This window comes from Petromyzon marinus, chromosome 10 (genome assembly GCF_048934315.1).
Source record: "Petromyzon marinus isolate PM22_M1 ecotype Great Lakes invasive population chromosome 10, UKy_Petmar_22M1.pri1.0, whole genome shotgun sequence".
In the NCBI taxonomy this organism is placed as follows: domain Eukaryota; kingdom Metazoa; phylum Chordata; class Hyperoartia; order Petromyzontiformes; family Petromyzontidae; genus Petromyzon; species Petromyzon marinus.
Window position 1 is genome coordinate 10,580,753 of NC_133676.1, and position 20,170 is coordinate 10,600,922.

General features: G+C 49.4%; 1 protein-coding gene across 1 annotated transcript in view; it reads left to right on the forward strand.

Annotated features, from left to right (window-relative positions):
* Nucleotides 1–15,440, forward strand: part of LOC116940925 (uncharacterized) — a 28,056-nt gene extending 12,616 nt beyond the window's left edge. The window contains exons 2-3 of the mRNA XM_032951315.2: nucleotides 2,288–2,607; nucleotides 12,919–15,440. Of these exons, the coding sequence (XP_032807206.2) occupies nucleotides 2,288–2,607; nucleotides 12,919–13,626 (1,028 nt within the window). The 3' untranslated portion in view covers nucleotides 13,627–15,440. The remainder of the gene's footprint in view (nucleotides 1–2,287; nucleotides 2,608–12,918) is intronic.
* Nucleotides 15,441–20,170: the final 4,730 nt, after the last annotated feature.

Consider the following 20,170-nt stretch of genomic DNA (forward strand, 5'->3'; position numbering starts at 1 on the left):
GCCATACAGGAGAGTAGTACGTTGCAAACGGGAGAGGAGCACGTGGCACGCAGTGGAATAAACTCGTGCCACACGCCGGACCACACACCGTAGACAGTCGGCGGCTGCACGCTTATTTCGGGAAATCTCCGGGATTAGGATGCGTGTGTCATTTGACAGATTAATTGATTCAAATAGATTATAACAATCAAGACTGTGTAAGTAGTATATCAGACGACTAACGTTTGCACCATTGTATGACCATCTGGCTTCCTCGGTTAATCTCACGAACAAGGCAAAAACAAAACAAACAAACACACTCGTAAAAAAACGTCATTGATAGCTGAATACAATTGTTAACGGAAAAGTGATAATTAATCGCTGATGGGATGAATCGAAAGGATGACATTTACGATAATACTTTTCTCATCACACTGCTCAATGGAGGCCTCCCTAGTAAGCCGGCCACCAGAGTTCGATTCCCGCTCACGGCCAACACTGGTGACGATTATCTGGTACCGGTCCTGGGCCTCCCCTAGGTCGACTCAGCCTCAAATAAGTACCTGGTGCGGTGTGTAAACGTCGCCACTAGGGAGACAAAGGCGGCCGGGCGTGGTGCTGGCCACCCACCCCTTCGTGTGCCATGCCGGGCCTTCATAGGTGCTCGCTAACAGCACTTGCCCCAACAGCCTGTTAAGGCTATACGGGGGATCTTTGTCTTTGACCACACTTTACCACGCTGGTCAACGCGGACGGTTGAAGGGGGGAGGGGAGGATCCATAAATATGTTCGATATCTTTCACCGCTGATGTTAGCCGTGTCCGCGAATCGAACTCCGACATCCGTATTCGCATCGCCGTGCTATGACCGTAGCTACCTCTTATACATACAGGGTTACAAACACTGTGCACTTGGCCAATCACAGCGTTACAATGCGCCGTACACACTACCCCGGTTGTCTATGCCCAGGGGGTCGGCAACCCGCGATGCCGGATTCCGCGTGCGGTGGCTCCTGAAGGAACCGCTTCGTGACAGTCCTTTAGTAGAGGACCCACCCGTCTAATATTCACCACCACAGTGCATTGCGGCTCTTGAAATATCGAGGGGTGCTTTCTTTTTTTTTTGCTTTGCCGAATTCGTTAAAAAAGAAATGGCTCTTCTTGTTGTTATTTTTTTTGGGTTTCCAACCCCCTGGCCTATGCGGAACGCCGCACTCAAACGCATCGATTTCTATCCCCTTGTATGCTCGGGGATTTCTCTGGGAACTGTAGATTTCGCCAGGCAGAATACATACATAAATAACAATACTCGTTGAAGAGGTCCTAAACCAATGGAGGACCCTTGTGAAGAAAAAAAAATACATTTGGTTGAGACTCAGCGAGGCTTTCATTGGTAAATATAGAATTATTGTCAGAATGATTTGTACCTCCTTGTGATAAATCGATCAAGATAACGCGTAACGCTGACCAGAAGTCTTTATGTATGGACACACATATACTACACGCACGTGTAGAGGCAAAGAGCCCCGCGTAGCCCACGCAGGCTGTCGGAGCAAGCGCAGTCCGCGAAGCGCCGACGAAGGCCGACACGGCGCACGAGACGCTGGTGCGGCCAGCACCACGCGTTATGCACACACACAGATAAAGGTCCCCCGTATAGCCTTTAACGGACTGTTGGGGCAAGTGCAGCTTAACCAAGCATACGCAGATACAGACGTAAATATAGATGTGCACGCACACATACACACGCGGATATATATGAATAAAAATATCCCCCGTTTTGTATTGTTTCCCGTATTAAGGTCGTATTAAAGGGTGGTGTTGCTTGTACCTTGCCCGGCCGCCTTTGTATCCCCAGTCCCAATGTTTGCAGACAGCACCAAATACGTGTTCGTGGTTGAGCCGACCTAGGGTAGGCTCAGGCCTGATTCAAAAATCACTCTCCACTGCGGTTAGCCATGGCCAGGAATTGAACCTGGGTAACCGAATGTGCTGCACAGCGCTCAAACCAACGCGCATATGCATGCATATATGCCTTTATATATAAACACGCGCAGGAATTCACTAACACAACAAAATACTCTGCGACATTGCATTACAATTCTTTGGCCGGAAACCGGTTAGATTCCCATCCAAGGTTAACACATCAGTGGCGAGTGATATCCGAACCTGTCCTGAGCCTCTCCCCGTCGCCTCCATCCAGCAGTAGATTGACAAAGGGCTGCGTACTGATATCAATCAATCAGACAATTGGAACTCTTCTTGCAAACCTCTCTCCATTTTGCCTCTCATCTCGAAACCGCTCACAGAACACGAGAGCCGCTCCAAGTGCGCCCCCGGCTCTGGCGACGGCCCCCCAGACTCGCCGAGTCCCGGCGGAGGCAGCCACGGGCAGCTGGGGGGCGCCGGGGCCGGCGGGCTCCAGTCCAGCCAGGGCAGCGGCCCGGGTCCCGGCGCGGGCCCCCCGGGAGGGACCCTGGGCTCGGACGGGGTGCGGCGCTACCGCACGGCGTTCACGAGGGAGCAGATCGGGCGCTTGGAGAAGGAGTTCTACCGCGAGAACTACGTCTCTCGGCCTCGCCGGTGCGAGCTGGCGGCGGCGCTCAACCTGCCCGAGACGACCATCAAGGTGGGTGGTGGACACAGGCGTGGTGTGCCGCGTGGATGTCGGTCGCGAGGTGGGGTTGTGGAGGTGTGGACCGTCGAGGTGCGTGTGTGTCCACGTCGTCTCCGCGTGGTGTCGTCGTGAGATGCTGCAGATATGGAATACAGTATCATGAACCACATCATTGAACAAACGGATTGCTTCAAATACTTGGGTTTACCGATTGATTCAAAGCTTACTTTCCAACCGCCTATTGATCACGTCTCGAAGATAATACAATATTTTTTTAATATACAAAAAAACAAACGCTCTTTTCCCATTCGATTGCGCCTGCAAACTTTTGAAGCTATCATTCGAACACTTCGCGTGTACTGTGACGTTGCTCACAAGTGAGCTACAAATGAAACACGGGACAGACTTAACCCGCTTTATCCGTTCTGTTCTTCAATTTTCTACTGGATATACCATACAGGACCCACCATTGTGACCTTTGCTTAAATTTCAATCTCACGTCACTTTACGCAAGAAGACATCTACACCGGGCCATGTTCATCCGTAACATTCTTATTGACGATTCTGCGCTACATTTAACTAATTAATGAAGCCAATTGTCAAACCAAGAAAACCGAACACGTCCATCTAATTGCTTTTAAATATGCGTACAACAAAAAAAATTGAATAGGTGACAATGTTTTTTTGCTCTTGCAGCACCAATGTTTTGGAAGAACTTAGTTTCCTCCCTTCACCGAGCACGTCTTCCTTCAAAACATAGCCTTAAAAATAAGATGAGCGCCAGATACAGCAGCCACATTTGCATCTGTGATTCGTAACTCTGAACATTACCCAGTGTATTGATAGTTCCATTTTGAAGCGCATTATAATCGAGGGACTGTGTCGTCTTGGATTGTTGTTGTTGTTGTTTTGCTGCCTTGCCCCAAGCTTGCATTTGGTGTTGACAAAACTGCAGGAATTAATACACTTGCGCAATGTGTACTCCCATGCTTTATTCATATGCATTTATTCATTTCATTGTGACTTCCTTAATTTCTCTCCATCTTACTCTTGTATCTTTTATGTATTTTGTTTTGATGTTACTTTGCTGACCATCTGTGCAGAAAAGAGCTTCATAGGTTCTTGTGTTTATCTTCTTGGTTCTTTCGGTAAAGTCACGTAGAATGGAAATAAAATAATACAAATAAAACATACTAAAATAAAATTCTCGCGACGTTTCGGCCACAACACAAGTAACCTTCTTCAGGTGAAGGAACAGAACTGTCGGGACGACAGCGCTTCAGTGAACACTGCTAAGCTTCGCAGCGTCTTTTAAGCTGGGTGGGAGGAGCAGAGCACCTTGACAAATGAGTTTACATATCAACAGAATAATTTCGCATTGGAATAGCTGTGTTAAAGTGTTGGATTAGCAGGGTGTTAAAGTCAGAAATTAGCATGTAACTGGGAGATTAGCATGATGCTAATGTGAGGGATTAGCAATATGCTCTCCAATCAGCTGAGCTACTAACATCAGCTGATTGGAGAGTATATTGAGTTTATTGATAACATTGATGTAGTTTATATTTTAGTTTTTTTTTATCAGTTTACTATATGGTATTCATTATATAGTGTAGTGTATACCCAGTTACTTTATGTTAATAGCTCAACTTATTGAAGAATATATTGAGTACATTTATTATATTGATGTAGTTTATACTTAGTTCTTTCACATCGGCTTATTGTATGATAGTTGGATAGTTGCAGTTCTTTAGCATCAATATACCAAATGCCTCTGTTGATATGTAAACTCTGACTTTAACATAGCTACTTCCATGACCAGTTACATGCTAATCCATCACATTAACATCATGCTAATCCAACACTTTAACACAGCTATTTCAATGCTACATTTTTCTGTTGATATGTAAACTTCTTTGTCAAGGCGCTCTGCTCCTCCCACCCAGCTTAAAAGACGCTGCGAAGCTTAGCAGTGTTAATTGAAGCGCTGTCGTCCCGACAGTTCTGTTCCTTCACCTGAAGAAGGCTACTTGTGTTGTGGCCGAAACGTCGTGAGAATTTTATTTCATTATGTTTTATTTTTATTATTTTATTTCCATTCTACGTGACTTTACCGAAAGAACCAAGAAGATGAATCCCTGCAGTCATGAAAGCTTTAAATCGATATTCTTGTGTTTAGTTTGATGTCCCCTCCCCTCATTTCCGGTTGGCTATGTACGGTGTGAAATAAGTTCTACCTACATACATATCACACCTTCTGGGGTTATCATAACAATAAATAATGGTAATCATTCGCGTGTAACTAATACTGTTAATCACGAACCAAAATTATTTTTCAATGCAAAATGCCACGATCGTTGCTCCGCATCTCCCTTACTAGATACGCGATACCAGATGCTGATTGTGAGTACAATGAGAACTGTGATGGGGAGAAGAAGGCAGGGAATTTGGTAGCCGTGTTGTGGGGTGCGGGGATTAGAGCATCGCACCATGAAGCCGGCGACCTCAGTTTGACCCCTGGCCACGGCTCACGTCAGTGGCGAGTGATGATGTGACGGAACCGGGCCTGGACCGTCCACCCACCCTCCTCCACCACCACCGTGGTGAAGTACGCTCAAACAATCCACGTGAACCGACGCGATGTAGGTAGGCTTTCACCCAGCGGTGGATTGACAAATGTCAGTAAATGATTAATTTAAACATAATTGAAAAAGAAAAAAAATATTTGTTATTTGCTGTTAAGCCTATGATAAAATACTAACGGCTCCCAATCTAACATGAACTGTGTGCTATCACCAGAGGTGCAGCAAGCATTGAACCACCTTGTTGCACAGAGAGTGCAATTCACTCAGGAACAGTCATCATCGTAGAGAACAACTTCGACAGTTGTTTGCAACAACAACAAAAAGGTCTTGCTCTCTCTTCCTCCACAAATGAACACAATAACCCGGTGTTCATCACAAATCCAACAAATATAAAGCTTGCATTTGTCAGAGCAGTAATACGGTGAAATAATTAGGTCAACCAAACATATTTAAAATGCGATGGTTTACAACCTTGTCATATGACCTTGCTTCGAGGGGCATACACAATCTGGGCGGGACGTGGGTATGAGACCACAACACACTTAATGATATGGCTCAGCCCCCCCACATCCCAATCCCCTAACCTCTACAGGACTAGCGCTTGTTTTGCAGCATCTTCGGCGACTGGGCAGAGATTTCACACTCCACTCGAGAGCCTGAGAGAGACAGACAGGTGGAGTGAATCGAGAGTGGCTGAACCCCGTCTCCGAACTCATGGTCGTCCCCTGCGGTGCTGGCTCCAACACAGCCGCTATGATTACCCCCCCCCCCCCCACCTTAAGCCACTCGGCCACCTCCTTAGACGAACCTTCAGTTAAGGGGAGGCCGGTACGAGGGTGTGAGGCTTGAGGTGCTGTGTGTATGGTACGGTGATCGAGAGGCGGTGGAGAGAGTGGGTGCAGAGGTGGGTGCAGAGGTGGATGGATGGGGTGGGTGTAGAGGTGGATGGAGAGGTGGGTGGGTGCAGAGGTAGATGGAGAGGTGGGTGTAGAGGTGAATGGAGAGGTGGGTGTAGTGGTGGGTATAGAAGTGGGTGTAGTGGTGGGTGTAGAGGTGGGTGTCGAGGTGGGTGTAGAGGTGGGTGTAGAGGTGGATGGAGAGGTGGGTGTAGAGGTGGGTGTAGAGGTGAATGGAGAGGTGGGTGTAGTGGTGGGTATAGAAGTGGGTGTAGTGGTGGGTGTAGAGGTGGGTGTCGAGGTGGGTGTCGAGGTGGGTGTAGAGGTGGATGCCGAGGTGGGTGTAGAGGTGGGTGTAGAGGTGAATGGAGAGGTGGGTGCAGAGGTGGATGGAGAGGTGGGTTCAGAGGTAGATGCAGAGGTGGGTGTAGAGGTGGATGCCGAAGTGGGTGTAGAGGTGGGTGTAGAGGTGGGTGTAGAGGTGGGTGTAGAGGTGGATGCCGAGGTGGATGCCGAGGTGGGTGTAGAGGTGGGTGTAGAGGTGGGTGTAGAGGTGGGTGCAGATGTGCATTGGGCGGATCATCCTTAATCGACGCAACCACAATTGGCAGTCGCCTCGAGTTGCCCCGAGTTAGCGGCGACTGCCTCTGAGATTTGACGGTGGTAATGAGAGGAGTGGCTTGAACGCGATCGTGGGAAACTGGTCACGTAGACAGTTGCGTAAAAGGCTGGAAACAAATAACAGTAACAATGACAATGTGAGTCATGCCAGTTGTAACCAAATGGAGCGATGCTCCCAGGATGCCCTACATGGCACATGACATCACAAAAGTGCGTGAAAAACGAAACTATGTTTTTGTTTATATTTTGACCAGGTTAAGGCCCATTGAGTTACATAGATCTTTTTAAACAAGCGACCTGGCCACAAACGATAGCTCAGCGAAGTGGATTATCACGTGGACATTTTTTTAACACCCAACTACTCGAAACGCATGTTTCTAAACGTGGAGGGACAAACCGGAGCACCCGGAGAAAAATCCACGCGACCAGGGGGAGAGAGACACGCAAACTCCAAATAGACCTGTGTCAGGATCTGGATCGAACTCACTACCTCCTGGGTACCAGGCGAGGTAGTTAACATAGTTGCAATACGCTAACAACTGCACCACTGATTCCAACACAAACACACATAACCACGTGCACACAAACACAAAACAAAACGACAAAGATCTCCTTCACCCCCCCCCCTCCCCGTATAGCCTACACAGACAGATGGGGCAAGTGCAGTTCGAAAGGCTACATACACACGCACACGTCAGCACACACGCGCGCTGCTTGATCATTATGCGGATAAAATGTAAGACCTTCTGCTGATAGAAAAAAAAACTTTGGTCCGGAGGGCCCATTTGGTTGATGGATTTAAATGTTATTTTATATGTTTTGTGTGACGACACAGACGCCTGTCGGGTTATTTACGATGTTATTACTGTGCCTGCGTGCCCTCTCCACTGCGCAGAGCCTCATCCCAGTCCCTCTCTCTCTCTCTCTTCTAACTCCCACACCGACAAACACAGCACGAACAAAGATCCCCCGTGTAGCCTTAACATACTGTTGCGGCAAGTGCTGTTAGCGAGCACCTATGAAGGCCGGAACGACACGCGAGGGGGTGGGTGGTCATCACCACGCCCGGCCGCCTTTGTCTCCCCAGTGGCGATGTATACACACCACACAGGTACTCATTTGAGGCTGAGTCGATCTAGAAGAGGCCCAGGATCGGTTCAGATATTCGGCACTGGTTTTTGACCGTGAGCAGGAATCGAACCCGGGTCGCCGGGGTTCGTAGCGCAGCGCGCTGACCGCTACACCACCGTTCCACACTCCCACACCAACACGCAATGACACACACACAGACAATGGCAAATATCCCCCGTATAGCCTCGACCTACGTTTAGGGCAAGAGCTGTCAGGAAGCACCTCTCTGAAGGCTGGCACGGCACACGAGGGGTGTGTGTGTGTCAAGCAGCCGCCAATCGCCACTGAGTGGCGGTGACGTCACCCCGGCACGTGTGTGACGTCACCACGGCACGTGTGTGCCAGGTCCAAGTGCACTCCGATGCCACGTGGAGTGTCAAGGGCTCGCTGCTGGCAAGGAGGTCACGGGACGGGCCCAGGTGTCGTGGGTTCACTGACTGAGGTGCCCGGCAGATGCAAAGACAAAGATCCCCCGTGTAGCTTTTAACAAGCTGGTGGGGCAAGTGCTGTTAGCGAGCACCTTTCAAGGCCAGCGCGACACACAATGGGGTGGGTGGCCAGAACCACGCCCGCCCGCCTTTGTTTTCCGAGTGGCAATGTACCTGGTGCAATGTTTATACACTGCGCCAGGTACTGATTTGAAGCTGAGCCGACCTAGGGAAGGCCCAGGATCGATGCAAATAATCGTCACTGGTGTCGACTGTGAGCGGAAATCGAACTCGGGTCGCTGGGTTTCGTAGCGCAGCGCGCTGAACCACTACACTACCACTCCCCACATTACCGCTTCCTCACCGCTCTCCACAGCCGTTGCACTCCTGGCAGATGCACCACTGCACAACGACAAAGATCCCCCGTATAGCCTTAACAGACTGTTGGAGCAAGTGCCGTTAGCGAGCACCTGTGTGTGCACGCGCACACGCAAACACGAACAAACACAAATGCACACACGCAACAAACAAACAAACACCACACCACGCACACTGAGCTGATAAATAATCCTCCCCGTGGCCCGCCGGGTGCAGCTCGTGATTGACTGACGGTTTGGTTTGAGCTCCTCCGTGCGCGGTGCAGATCCATCACGGCGCGTGATCGTGGCTGCGCGTCTTATATAGCCGGGCCACGGCCATCGTTCCAGAGGTCATGCACGGAGTACGACCCGCATAGGCAGCAGCGGCAGGGGAATGACACAATTTAAAGCTCATCTTTCATTAAATAAAAATAATAGAGAGAGATTGAAAAAAAAATTAGGTGTCTCGCGCAGCCCGCAATGTGTTTGGGAGTAAATTATCTACAGATGGAAACGCTCGAATAAAAAGAAATAAATTAAGGATTTATTACTTTTGGCAACGGGTGCCTTTTTCTGTGTGAAGCGGGACCCCCCTCCCTACCCCCCATTGTGAAGTGAGGTCGTGACCCCAAGGATCGTTACAGCTCCTCGCACTCCGCGGACCTCGTAATGAACACGGGACAAATTAGTGCGAGTTACCACCACGATCACTACCACCATGATCACTACCACCACCATCATGCTCACTACCACCACCATGCTCACTACCACCACGATCACTACCACCACGATCACTACCACCACCACCATGCTCACTACCACCACGATCACTACCACCACGATCACTACCACCACCACCATGCTCACTACCACCACGATCACTACCACCAGCACCATGCTCACTACCACCACGATCACTACCACCACGATCACTACCACCACTACCATGCTCACTACCACCATGCTCACTACCACCACCACGATCACTACCACCACCATCACGACCACCACCACCATGCTCACTACCACCACGATCACTACCACCACGATCACTACCACCACCATGCTCACTACCACCACGATCACTACCACCATGATCACTACCACCACGATCACCACCACCGCCGCCATTGAACACTGAGATTAGACGCTACGTAATCATTACCTTGGATGAATGCATATTTCCAGTCAGGGTGAGCTGACATTACCACACATTCGCAACAATCTGATGACAATTGTTTGGACGATAAGTTTAATGTGCTTACTAAAGAGTCGGTGCTTATCAAAAATATCACGCCAGCTTGCACGCGCCTGTCAAGAAGATGGATTATTTTTAGTTGTAAGTTTCAGTCAGCCTATAGTTCGCTAAGGCTCATAGAACCACATGATTGCAGACTTGATACTTAGTTATTGACGTGCACTTTAGTCCAGTGGCAGATGAACTGACCTTGACAGGTATGTGGCTGAATAAGGGCAGTCGGTCGAAACGTTGACGTACGCACGTAGAAATAACAGTTGAAACACAATCGCCTTTCACGATCTTCCACATCGGAATTTTTTCGTATTTTTTTTTCATATAAAAGAGGTCGAAAAATAAATATATATTTTTTATCAGAACGCAATTCACTCTCTGTGACAAAAGGAAAGTCGCATCAATGTGGCTCAAGGCTCGCTTGACGCAGGCACCTGCAAGTGTATTGTTGGGCCAATTCCATTCATGAGCGTTTCGCTCCACGTAGGAGGAAGCTGTAGAGCCCGGAGAACACCTACCTCGAACACGAAGTGGGGTGGGGGGGGATCATACTAAAACATCTCCCTACACATAAATAGACTCAAATGTGCATCGCTTTACCGTGCTACACAGAGCCGTCCCTAGGGTACGGCGAATCAGAACGACTGCTCCGGGCCCCTCGCTTTGGGGGGGGGGGGGGGCACATTTTGTTTGCCCTGGGCACTGCACCTCCCCTACTATGGACGGCCCTGCCGCTACCTACCCATAGATTGGCCACCTTGCAGCCCGATCTTCAAACATCTGGTGTTTCCAGGAAGTCTCCCAACAATGTATAATCAGGCGTGATCGCCTAATCATTATCATCATGATCGCAACAAAAGTTATCATTCCACAACACAGAGTAGAGGTGGGGGGTGACAAAGCGTGACCGGATCTGGAGAGCATGCAAACATGGAGTGAGTGGTTGATTGTGGTTGCTTGCTAGAAACAACGATTGACGGCACGAGCTGAATTAAATATGTGTTTTTCGATCCTAATCATCATTATTATACTCTGCTGTTGATTGAATGAAATATGTTTATATCAGCTTCATATTAATGTTGATGTATTTAATTAGAAAAACCCATCTATCTGCTATTCCGAGCTTAGCTCAATAACCAAACGCAGAAGAGAAAAAGACAAAGCTTTAATAGACTTTTGGGGTAATCGTTGTTAGCGAGCACCTATAAAGGCCGGCACGGCACACGACGTGGTGGGTGGCCCGAACCACGCCCGGCCACCTTTGTCTCCCTTATGGCAATGTTTACACATCGCACCAAGGTGGTCATTTAATGCAGAACCGACCTCAAGATACAGTAAGGGAAAAAAAGTATATGATCCCCTGCTGATTTTGTACGTTTGCCCACTGACAAAGAAATTATCAGTTTATAATTTTAATGGTAGGTTTATTTGAACAGTGAGAAATAGAATAACAACAACAAAAAATCCAGAAAAACGCATGTCAAAAATGTTATGAATTGATTTGCATTTTAATGAGGGAAATAAGTATTTGACCCCTCTGCAAAACATGACTTAGTACTTGGTAGCAAAATCCTTGTTGGCAATCACAGAGGTCAGACGTTTCTTGTAGTTGGCCACCAGGTTTGCACACATCTCAGGAGGGATTTTGTCCCACTCCTCTTTGCAGATCTTCTCCAAGTCATTAAGGTTTCGAGGCTGACGTTTGGCAACTCGAACCTTCAGCTCCCTCCACAGATTTTCTATGGGATTAAGGTCTGGAAACTGGCTAGGCCACTCCAGGACCTTAATGTGCTTCTTCTTGAGCCACTCCTTTGTTGCCTTGGCCGTGTGTTTTGGGTCATTGTCATGCTGGAATACCCATCCACGACCCATTTTCAATGTCCTGACTGAGGGAAGGAGGTTCTCACCCAAGATTTGACGGTACATGGCCCCGTCCATCGTCCCTTTTATGCGGTGAAGTTGTCCTGTCCCCTTATCAGAAAAACACCCCCAAAGCATAATGTTTCCACCTCCATGTTTGACGGTGGGGATGGTGTTCTTGGGGTCATAGGCAGCATTCCTCCTCCTCCAAACACGGCGAGGTGAGTTGATGCCAAAGAGCTCCTTTTTGGTCTCATTTGACCACAACACTTTCACCCAGTTGTCCTCTGAATCATTCAGATGTTCATTGGCAAACTTCAGACGGGCATTTATATGTGCTTTCTTGAGCAGGGGGCGCTGCAGAATTTAAGTCTTTCACGGCGTAGTGTGTTACCAATTGTTTTCTTGGTGACTATGGTCCCAGCTGCCTTGAGATCATTGACAAGATCATCCCGTGCAGTTCTGGGCTGATTCCTCACCGTTCTCATGATCATTGCAACTCCACGAGATGAGATCTGGCATGGAGCCCCAGGCCGAGGGAGATTGACAGTTCTTTTGTGTTTCTCCCATTTGCGAATATTCGCACCAACTGTTGTCACCTTCTCACCAAGCTGCTTGGCAATGGTCTTTTAGCCCATTCCAGCCTTGTGTAGGTCTACAATCATGTCCCTGACATCCTTGGAGAGCTCTTTGGTCTTGGCCATGGTGGAGAGTTTGGAATCTGATTGATTGATTGCTTCTGTGGACAGGTGTCTTTTATACAGGTAACAAGCTGAGATTAGGAGCACTCCCTTTAAAAGTGTGCTCCTAATCTCAGCTCGTTACCTGTATAAAAGACACCTGGGAGCCAGAAATCGTTCTGATTGAGAGGGGGTCAAATACTTATTTCCCTCATTAAAATGCAAATAAATGTATAAAAATTTTGACATGTTTTTCTGGAATTTGTTGTTGTTATTCTGTCTCTCACTGTTCAAATAAACCTACCATTAAAATTATAGACTGATCATTTCTTTATCAGTGGGCAAACGTATAAAATCAGCAGGGGATCAAATACATTTTTCCCTCACTGTAGGCCCCAGTAGTGGTTCAGATAATCGACAGTTGCGTTGGCCGTGAATGGGAATCGAACTCAGTTCGCTGGGTCAGCAGCACAGCGCTGCTAACCGCTCTCTCTCTCTCTCTCTCCTGCAACAGGTCTGGTTCCAGAACCGGCGCATGAAGGACAAGCGGCAGCGGCTGGCCATGTCGTGGCCTCACCCGGCCGACCCGAGCTTCTACACCTACATGATGACGCACGCCGCGGCCGCGGCCGCCACGGGAGGGCTTCCTTACCCCTTCCCCCCGCACGTGCCCCTGCCCTACTACCCCCCCGTGGGCATGGGGCCCGGGGCGGCGGCCGCCAGCCCCTTCCCGGCGGCCGCCCTGCGACCCCTCGACTCGTTCCGCGCCGCCCTGCACCACGCGCACCCTTACTCGCGACCGGAGCTGCTGTGCGGATTCCGATCTCCCGCCGCGGCGCTCTACACGGCGGCTCATCACGGACTTCAGCAGCAGCAGCAGCAGCAGGCGGGCGGCGCCCACTGCTCCTGCCTGAGTTGCCACGCTGCGGCCAGCGGACAGGCGGGCGGGGCCGGGGCCGCGGCCGTTGCGGCGGCCGCGGCGGCGGCGGCCGCCGCGGCCGCGGCGGCGGCGGCGCAGAGAGGGGGTGGAGCGGCGGGTGGCGGAGGGGGTGCGGGAGGAGGAGGAGGAGGAGGGGGTGCGGCGGGAGGGGGTGGAGCGGGACCAGATTTTCTGTGCACCACGCGCTCCGACAGCAGCTTCCTGCCGTACGCGGCGTCCGTGCTGAGCAAGCCCGCGGCACTCACTCTGGACCAGCGAGAGGAGGTGCCGCTCACGAGATAGCAGCCTTGGCTGTCCCTGCGCGACCTCTCCCCACCCCCCCACGCCCTCCAAGGACCCTTGCCCTCCCCGCCCGTCCCTCGACTTCCCAGAGAGACGATCTCGCCCGAGCTCCGTTTCTTCCTCTCCGCTTCCTCCCCGAGACGACGTCAAACTCATAGCACCGTCCGCCGCCTTACAACAACAACGACGACGAAGACGACAAACAGCGGCACGGCTGTTGACTCGTTTCTTGTACATTGGCGGACGCGTTCGAGAGAGAGAGTCGGTCGCGTTTTGAGTCGGGTGCATGCCACGAGTCGGGATTAACGATTTTAATGTTTGTGACTCGATCGATCGATCAAGCGCCGCGCACAACAAAAAGGCTTTTTGTGTGTCACGGGGCTCAAGATTTTTTTCGCTGTAAATTTTTTTTTAAAAATTTCGGTTGTACGTATGTATGTTGAACTTCTTTCGCACCGTACGTAGCCAACCGTGCTAATCGAAGGTGTTCGAGGCTCTCGGCGTGCGGTGTTAGTCGCTGCTGCTGCTGCTGCTGCGCGCACGTGCGTGTGGATGTTTGACAGTCGAGGAGGTGAAAGGGTCCGTGTGAACATAGGGACACTATAGTGATGCCTCCCTACCGCTCCTCCTAAATGCGTGGTCGTTCAGTAAATTAATAACTTATGATCATTAACGCATAACTATACTTATATATATAGACACGTACACACGTACAGCGACAATACAAAAAAAATAACCGTTACGTGTACTGTGTGTGGGTAGCCCCGAGTTGTATACAAATACCCCAGGCTACGAGGATTGTAAATAACTCGACGCTGTGTGCGGAATCTCGTGTCGCTTCCCCGCGCGAATGTGCGTGTGGTGTGTGTATCCGTGCCGGGTCGTGGTGTAAATTAAACAATCAAGCTCCTCTCGGATGGACCTCATTTGCATACCGGTGACCGCCTCTGCTAACCCCCCCCACAGCGAACAGCCCCCACCACTCCCACCCACCCCCTTCATCAACCCCCCCCCCACCCCACATCACCACCCCCTACCCCCCGTCAGATGATGACTAGCCACTTAGCAAAGCAATTAAAATCGACACCGTGGCCAATCGCAAGAGGACATCAGCCGAACGCCGGACGAGGCGTGGGGCCGCGTTAACAAGCGCGGCTGCCGTGCGACTTATGTCCCCCCCCCCTCTTCCACCCCCACCTCTACCCCCCCCTTCTCTCCAACCTCCCCTGCATGGATGCCAGTGGAACTATTTGTATAATTAGACATAAAATCACGGTGGTTTAGTAAGCAAGCAGCGCAGTCCGGTCTCCCTAAAGCCCCAGGACTCGACAGGCGAGCGCGGAGTAACTGGAGCTTGCGCTGTAACACGCGCGTTGCGTCGGACGAAATGAATTAACGGATTATTCGTAATTATAAGACGCACATTTCCCTCGCCCCCCCCCCTCTTTCTCCCTCTGTATTTGAGAGTAATTGTCATTGGGTGATGCGACTTATAATCCGGCAGGCGCGTGCGCGCGCGCGTGTGCGGTCATGGGAATGGCCTCGGTCGACTCAACTTTATTGACACCTCTCACAAGTTTTGGATGTGTCTTACTTTCTGGAGGGTGTCTCATCATCCGGACCATATGATCATTATCGACGAGTGTGTCAGACTAACTGGGTTAACTATAAACACGTGTGTATGTGTGAGGGTTGGATTATTGCTCGAAACGGGTGTATAATTTATAATTGTTTTTTTTCTGCAATGGAGACATATGGGCGTGCGTGTGTGCGTGCGTGTGGTTGTTTTTTGTTCATAAAAATACATTTTAAAATGCGTTGTCCGTGCAGTTTTCGTGTGTGTGAGTGGAGGATAATTAGCGTTTAAGCGTCACAACGAGTGGATGATTTCGTGCTGGTGCGAGTTTAAATGTGTGAGTGTGTATGGGTGTTTTGATGCGAGGAGCGGTGGTGTAGCGGTTAGCGCGCTGCACCACGAACCCAGCGACCCGAGTTCGATTCCCGCTCGCGGCCATCACCGTTAACGATGATCTGAACCGGTCCTGGGCCTCCCATAGATCGACTCAGCCTCAAATGAGTACTTGGTGCGTTGTGTAAACATCGCCACTGGGGGGACAAAGGCGACCGGGCGTGGTGCTGGCCACCCACCCGGCCTTCATAGGTGCTCGCTAACAGCACTTTCCCCAACAGTCTGTTAAGGCTACACGGGGGATCTTTGTCTTTGTATGTATGTAAGAACGAGACATGTTGTGGGTTTACTCTCCAGCACACCGGCGTGCTGTACTACTAACGAATTTGCATGTTTTGATTACGTAACAAACCTTGCGATCTAGTACCCCGAAAAAAATCTCATGGATAATATTGGTCGCGAAAGCCAACGTGTTAAAGCTATGCATGAGTGTAAGTGTGAGTATGTGTGTATGTATGTGTGTGAATATGCGCGCGTGTGTTATATGGCTGTATACACCACATCATGTATGTGTATGTATTTGTCTGCGTATATATACGTGCGGTAAACTGAATTAATATACACAAGTTAATCTGTAAGCGCTCGTATGAGTGTGACACATAAATGCTTCTGTGTTAGTAAGAACTTAATATTGCAAAAAAATAAAACAAGTAATTATCTGACCCAGCAAGCAGCGTTAAATTTTAAATACAAACATACATCAAATATAAAGTAACAGAGTCTTAAGCGAACATTTGCGGGTGGATGTTGAGACAGCATTTGTTATCCATTCCCCGCCGACCATCAATTATCATCGCCACCATCATCATCATACTCACCAAAAATCAGTAATTGTCACCACCATCACCATCATCGTTATCGCCGCCATCATCCGATCATCACCATCAATCACCGTAATCATGAATTAATTATCAGTCAGCATTATCGTCCACATCAATCATGATCAATCTTTATTGCCATCATCATCCTATTAATATATATATACATTGTCCACAATCGCAAACGTGTACCGTATAGAATATCTACACTTGATCCTTAACGAAAATAACAAACACACACAAATGATCTCCCCTGACATTGTCCACTCATCCTGTCTCTGTACAGTCAACCCCCTCCCCACTTTTTATGTACTGCCGTTGTATCGATAGCAATTCCCATTCGTATCATTATTCACAGATACTCGCGGATCAGGGTAATGGGATTCAGGCTTGGCGATACAGAGGATTAATAGGGATTAATTTATCTCTGGATATTTTCCAGAACGCTACTTAGGCTATGCACAATAATCCCGCTTCATTGTACCCTGTACATCTCATAATTCCTTGAACAAGTTTATAACCACAAAGAATAACTCAACATTAATTACGCCAAAATAATTACCGGAACATCGTTCAGAACTGAAATGAAAACACCCGGAGTGTTCAAATCAAAGATCCGTGCCGTGCTTTCAGCCGCCACTGCTTCTCCCATCGATTCAACTCGCTGACACATCACGAGGGGTTCTTCCGTGTTTACGGAGTGAATTTGTTTTTACACGAGTCGTTATCTCTAAATTAAAATAATTATGTACGGAGTGATCAATGTGTATTGATCACCTTTCCACCCCCCTTCAGTGAGCGAGTCCCCAAGTGTTCGTTGCTCGTGAATAATACAAATCGTCATCAGCAGCAGCAGCAGCAGCCATGGTCAATCCACTGCTGGATGAAGTCGTCCCCGAGACCTGCCAATGTTGATAATCCACCTAAGAATCCGCACATTCACCGGTTTATTCGCTCCCATTTCGATTCGGCCGGCGATGTTCGATTACTCCCATCCCCTTGCCACAATCAATCACGGATGATATTTTGCAACGCATACTCTAGAATTCGGGCGATTTATGGAAGTAATTTGTCGTCACATACCACGGACACGAACGTGAATAAAAAATATATTCAGGATGCAGCAAATTCGTTCGAACATTTTTTTTGTTCCTTAATGTTACGATCGCGCCTTTACCCTTTTCAGCGTTGACATGTGTTCTGCGATGATTCTAATTCTGCTCGTGTATCCCAGATCTCCGTTGTTGTGTTCTGTCTCACCTGTCATTATCAATGTAGCCCATGTATGTACGAGGTCGAATCCCAGGCAAACGATTCCCACGACCTGAACCGATCTTCGGGACCCCCACCCCCCGCCCGCCCCGATCGCCTTTCGAACTGACCAGAGTGGTGAAGGTTGGTCAAACAACCCCAAGTACTGACCCGCCTTCATCCAGCAGTGGATTGACAAACGGATGCACATGATTGATATTTATTACGTACGTACTGTATGCTTTGTGTAGGAACACGTGGGAGTATCATTGCTATTGATGTGCTCTATGTATGTATGTACGCACGCGTGGATGTGTGGATGTTCAGAATCAGAATCCGTATTTAGGCTGTAGGAATCCGATTATCCGATGACACAGATGTTAAGTGGGGAGCGGCAGAGTAGCGGTTAGCGCGCTGCGTGACAAACCCGGCGACGCGGGTTCGATTCCCACTCACGATCAAGAACAGGGACGAAGATTTGAACCGGTCCTGGGCCTCTCCTAGGTCGACTCAGCCTCAAATGATTACCTGGTGCGGTGTGTGAACATCGCCACTGGGGAGACAAAGGCGGCCGGGGGGTGATCTTGGCCCCACCCACCCTTTTTGTGTACCGTGCCGGCCTTCATAGGTGCTCGCGAACAGCACGTTCCCCAACAGTCTATCAAACGCTCTACGGGGCCTCTTTATTTGTCTGTGTGTGTGTATGATTGAGGTTACACGGTGTATCTTTACGCGCGTGTGTGTGTGTGTCGTATGCAAACAAATTCGAGACCGGGTGTTGACAGCGCCTTAATAAGGGCAGGGTTAATGACCAATGCGGTTCGTGTATTTTTTTGTTCATGTTTGTGTCGACGAAACAATGTTTGTATTTCAACAGCTAAGAACCACACACTGAGACGCCGAATTCGCTTTTGCGAGGACGAGCCGAAGGGAGTGAAGAGGTGGGGGTGGGGGTGGGGGGGGTCGCAAGCTGACAGCAAAACGTCACCCGCTGTACGCGGCTGACATAGACCACCCAAGTGACACCGGGCACCGACACGGCAATTCAAGTATACGGGGTACGCACCGTGAACCATCACGCGAGCTCTGCTCATCGACGCGGCAGCGGATTTAGTTTTCGGGATGGCCATCGATCAAAGGCGGCTGCGGCGGCCACCGCGTCGCAGAGATTTTCAGATGCACTTCTGCGGCCCGTCTGGAACGCTCTTCCCTCCGATATTAGGAGACCACTGGAGCCGTGCGCTTTTGAATCATCCTGATTGGACACTCATTTCGTTAAAACTGAACGTGTGTTTAGTTTGTCGTCCTTCCCCCGCATCCTCCGTTTAGCCACGGTTGGCTTACGTACGGTGCGAAAGAAGTTCAACATACACGACAGTAACATCGGCAATCCAGGCCAAACATAACAACAGAAAGTTGCTATCCTCGTATAGAATCACGTTATGTAGGAGTAGTAATAATAAAAATAATAGCAATAATATTATTAATTTACAGCTATCTGCCCAATCTATTGGTGTCAATCCCCGATTCCGTCTACGAATGTTTTGGTGACCGAGGAATATCTGAACCGTTTGTGAACCCTCACCTCACCATAATTCATCATCGCCGCGTTGACGTATGCTTGACACGACCAGACTTGACCGACACGACCTGAGGAGGAATCCTCCAGCAGCGGCTTGGCAAAGGAGCGATATATAAATAATAATTAATCAAATATTACACACACACATATACTGTATATACTGTACTCTACTTGTCTATCCATCCCCTCTTCGCCCCTCCACGCAGTCTTTGTACCACCAATCGATGCTCACCCCCCCCCCCCCCCCACCGTGAACCCTCACTCGGTGGGAGGTCGCTCATTATCCTTCGCTGCTCTCACTGTCTAGAACTCCCTTCACGCGGACATCCGTGCTGTCGAATCCGTGGCCCCTGTTAAAGTTCAGGCAGCCTCTGACTGACCCCCAACCACCCCCACCACTCTCTGCCCCACTGTTCAAGGTGATGAGTCCCTTAGATGCGGTAGAATGTCGTACGCACAACTTTATACGCGACGTACATTCACACTTTACCGTAATTGTAACGAGTCCGTGTTGCCGTGTGTATGCGTACAGCAATCACAACAACTGCCGCCATCCGCCACTCTTAAGTGGCGGGGACGTCACCAATGCGCCCGTGCCAGGCTAGGTGCACTTTGAGGCCGTTTACCTGCAGCGTGGGAGGCCCGCTCGCTGCTAGGGAGGCCACGGGACAGAGCCAGGTGTGATGGGTCAACTCACGACACCTGACTCTGTATCGTGACCTCGATGTGGACACGCATTCACATAACACCATAGAATCTCCAACCACGTTCCATCGATTCGATGAATTGTCAGGATTTCCAGAGTTAAAGATATTTTCAGTCCATGTTGGATTATGACTACGCTCGTTTAATCCGGGACAGCCTCACCGAGTCTCATGACTCTCTTTGCAGGAGGGTCCTGCTATTCGAAGGATACCGATCGAT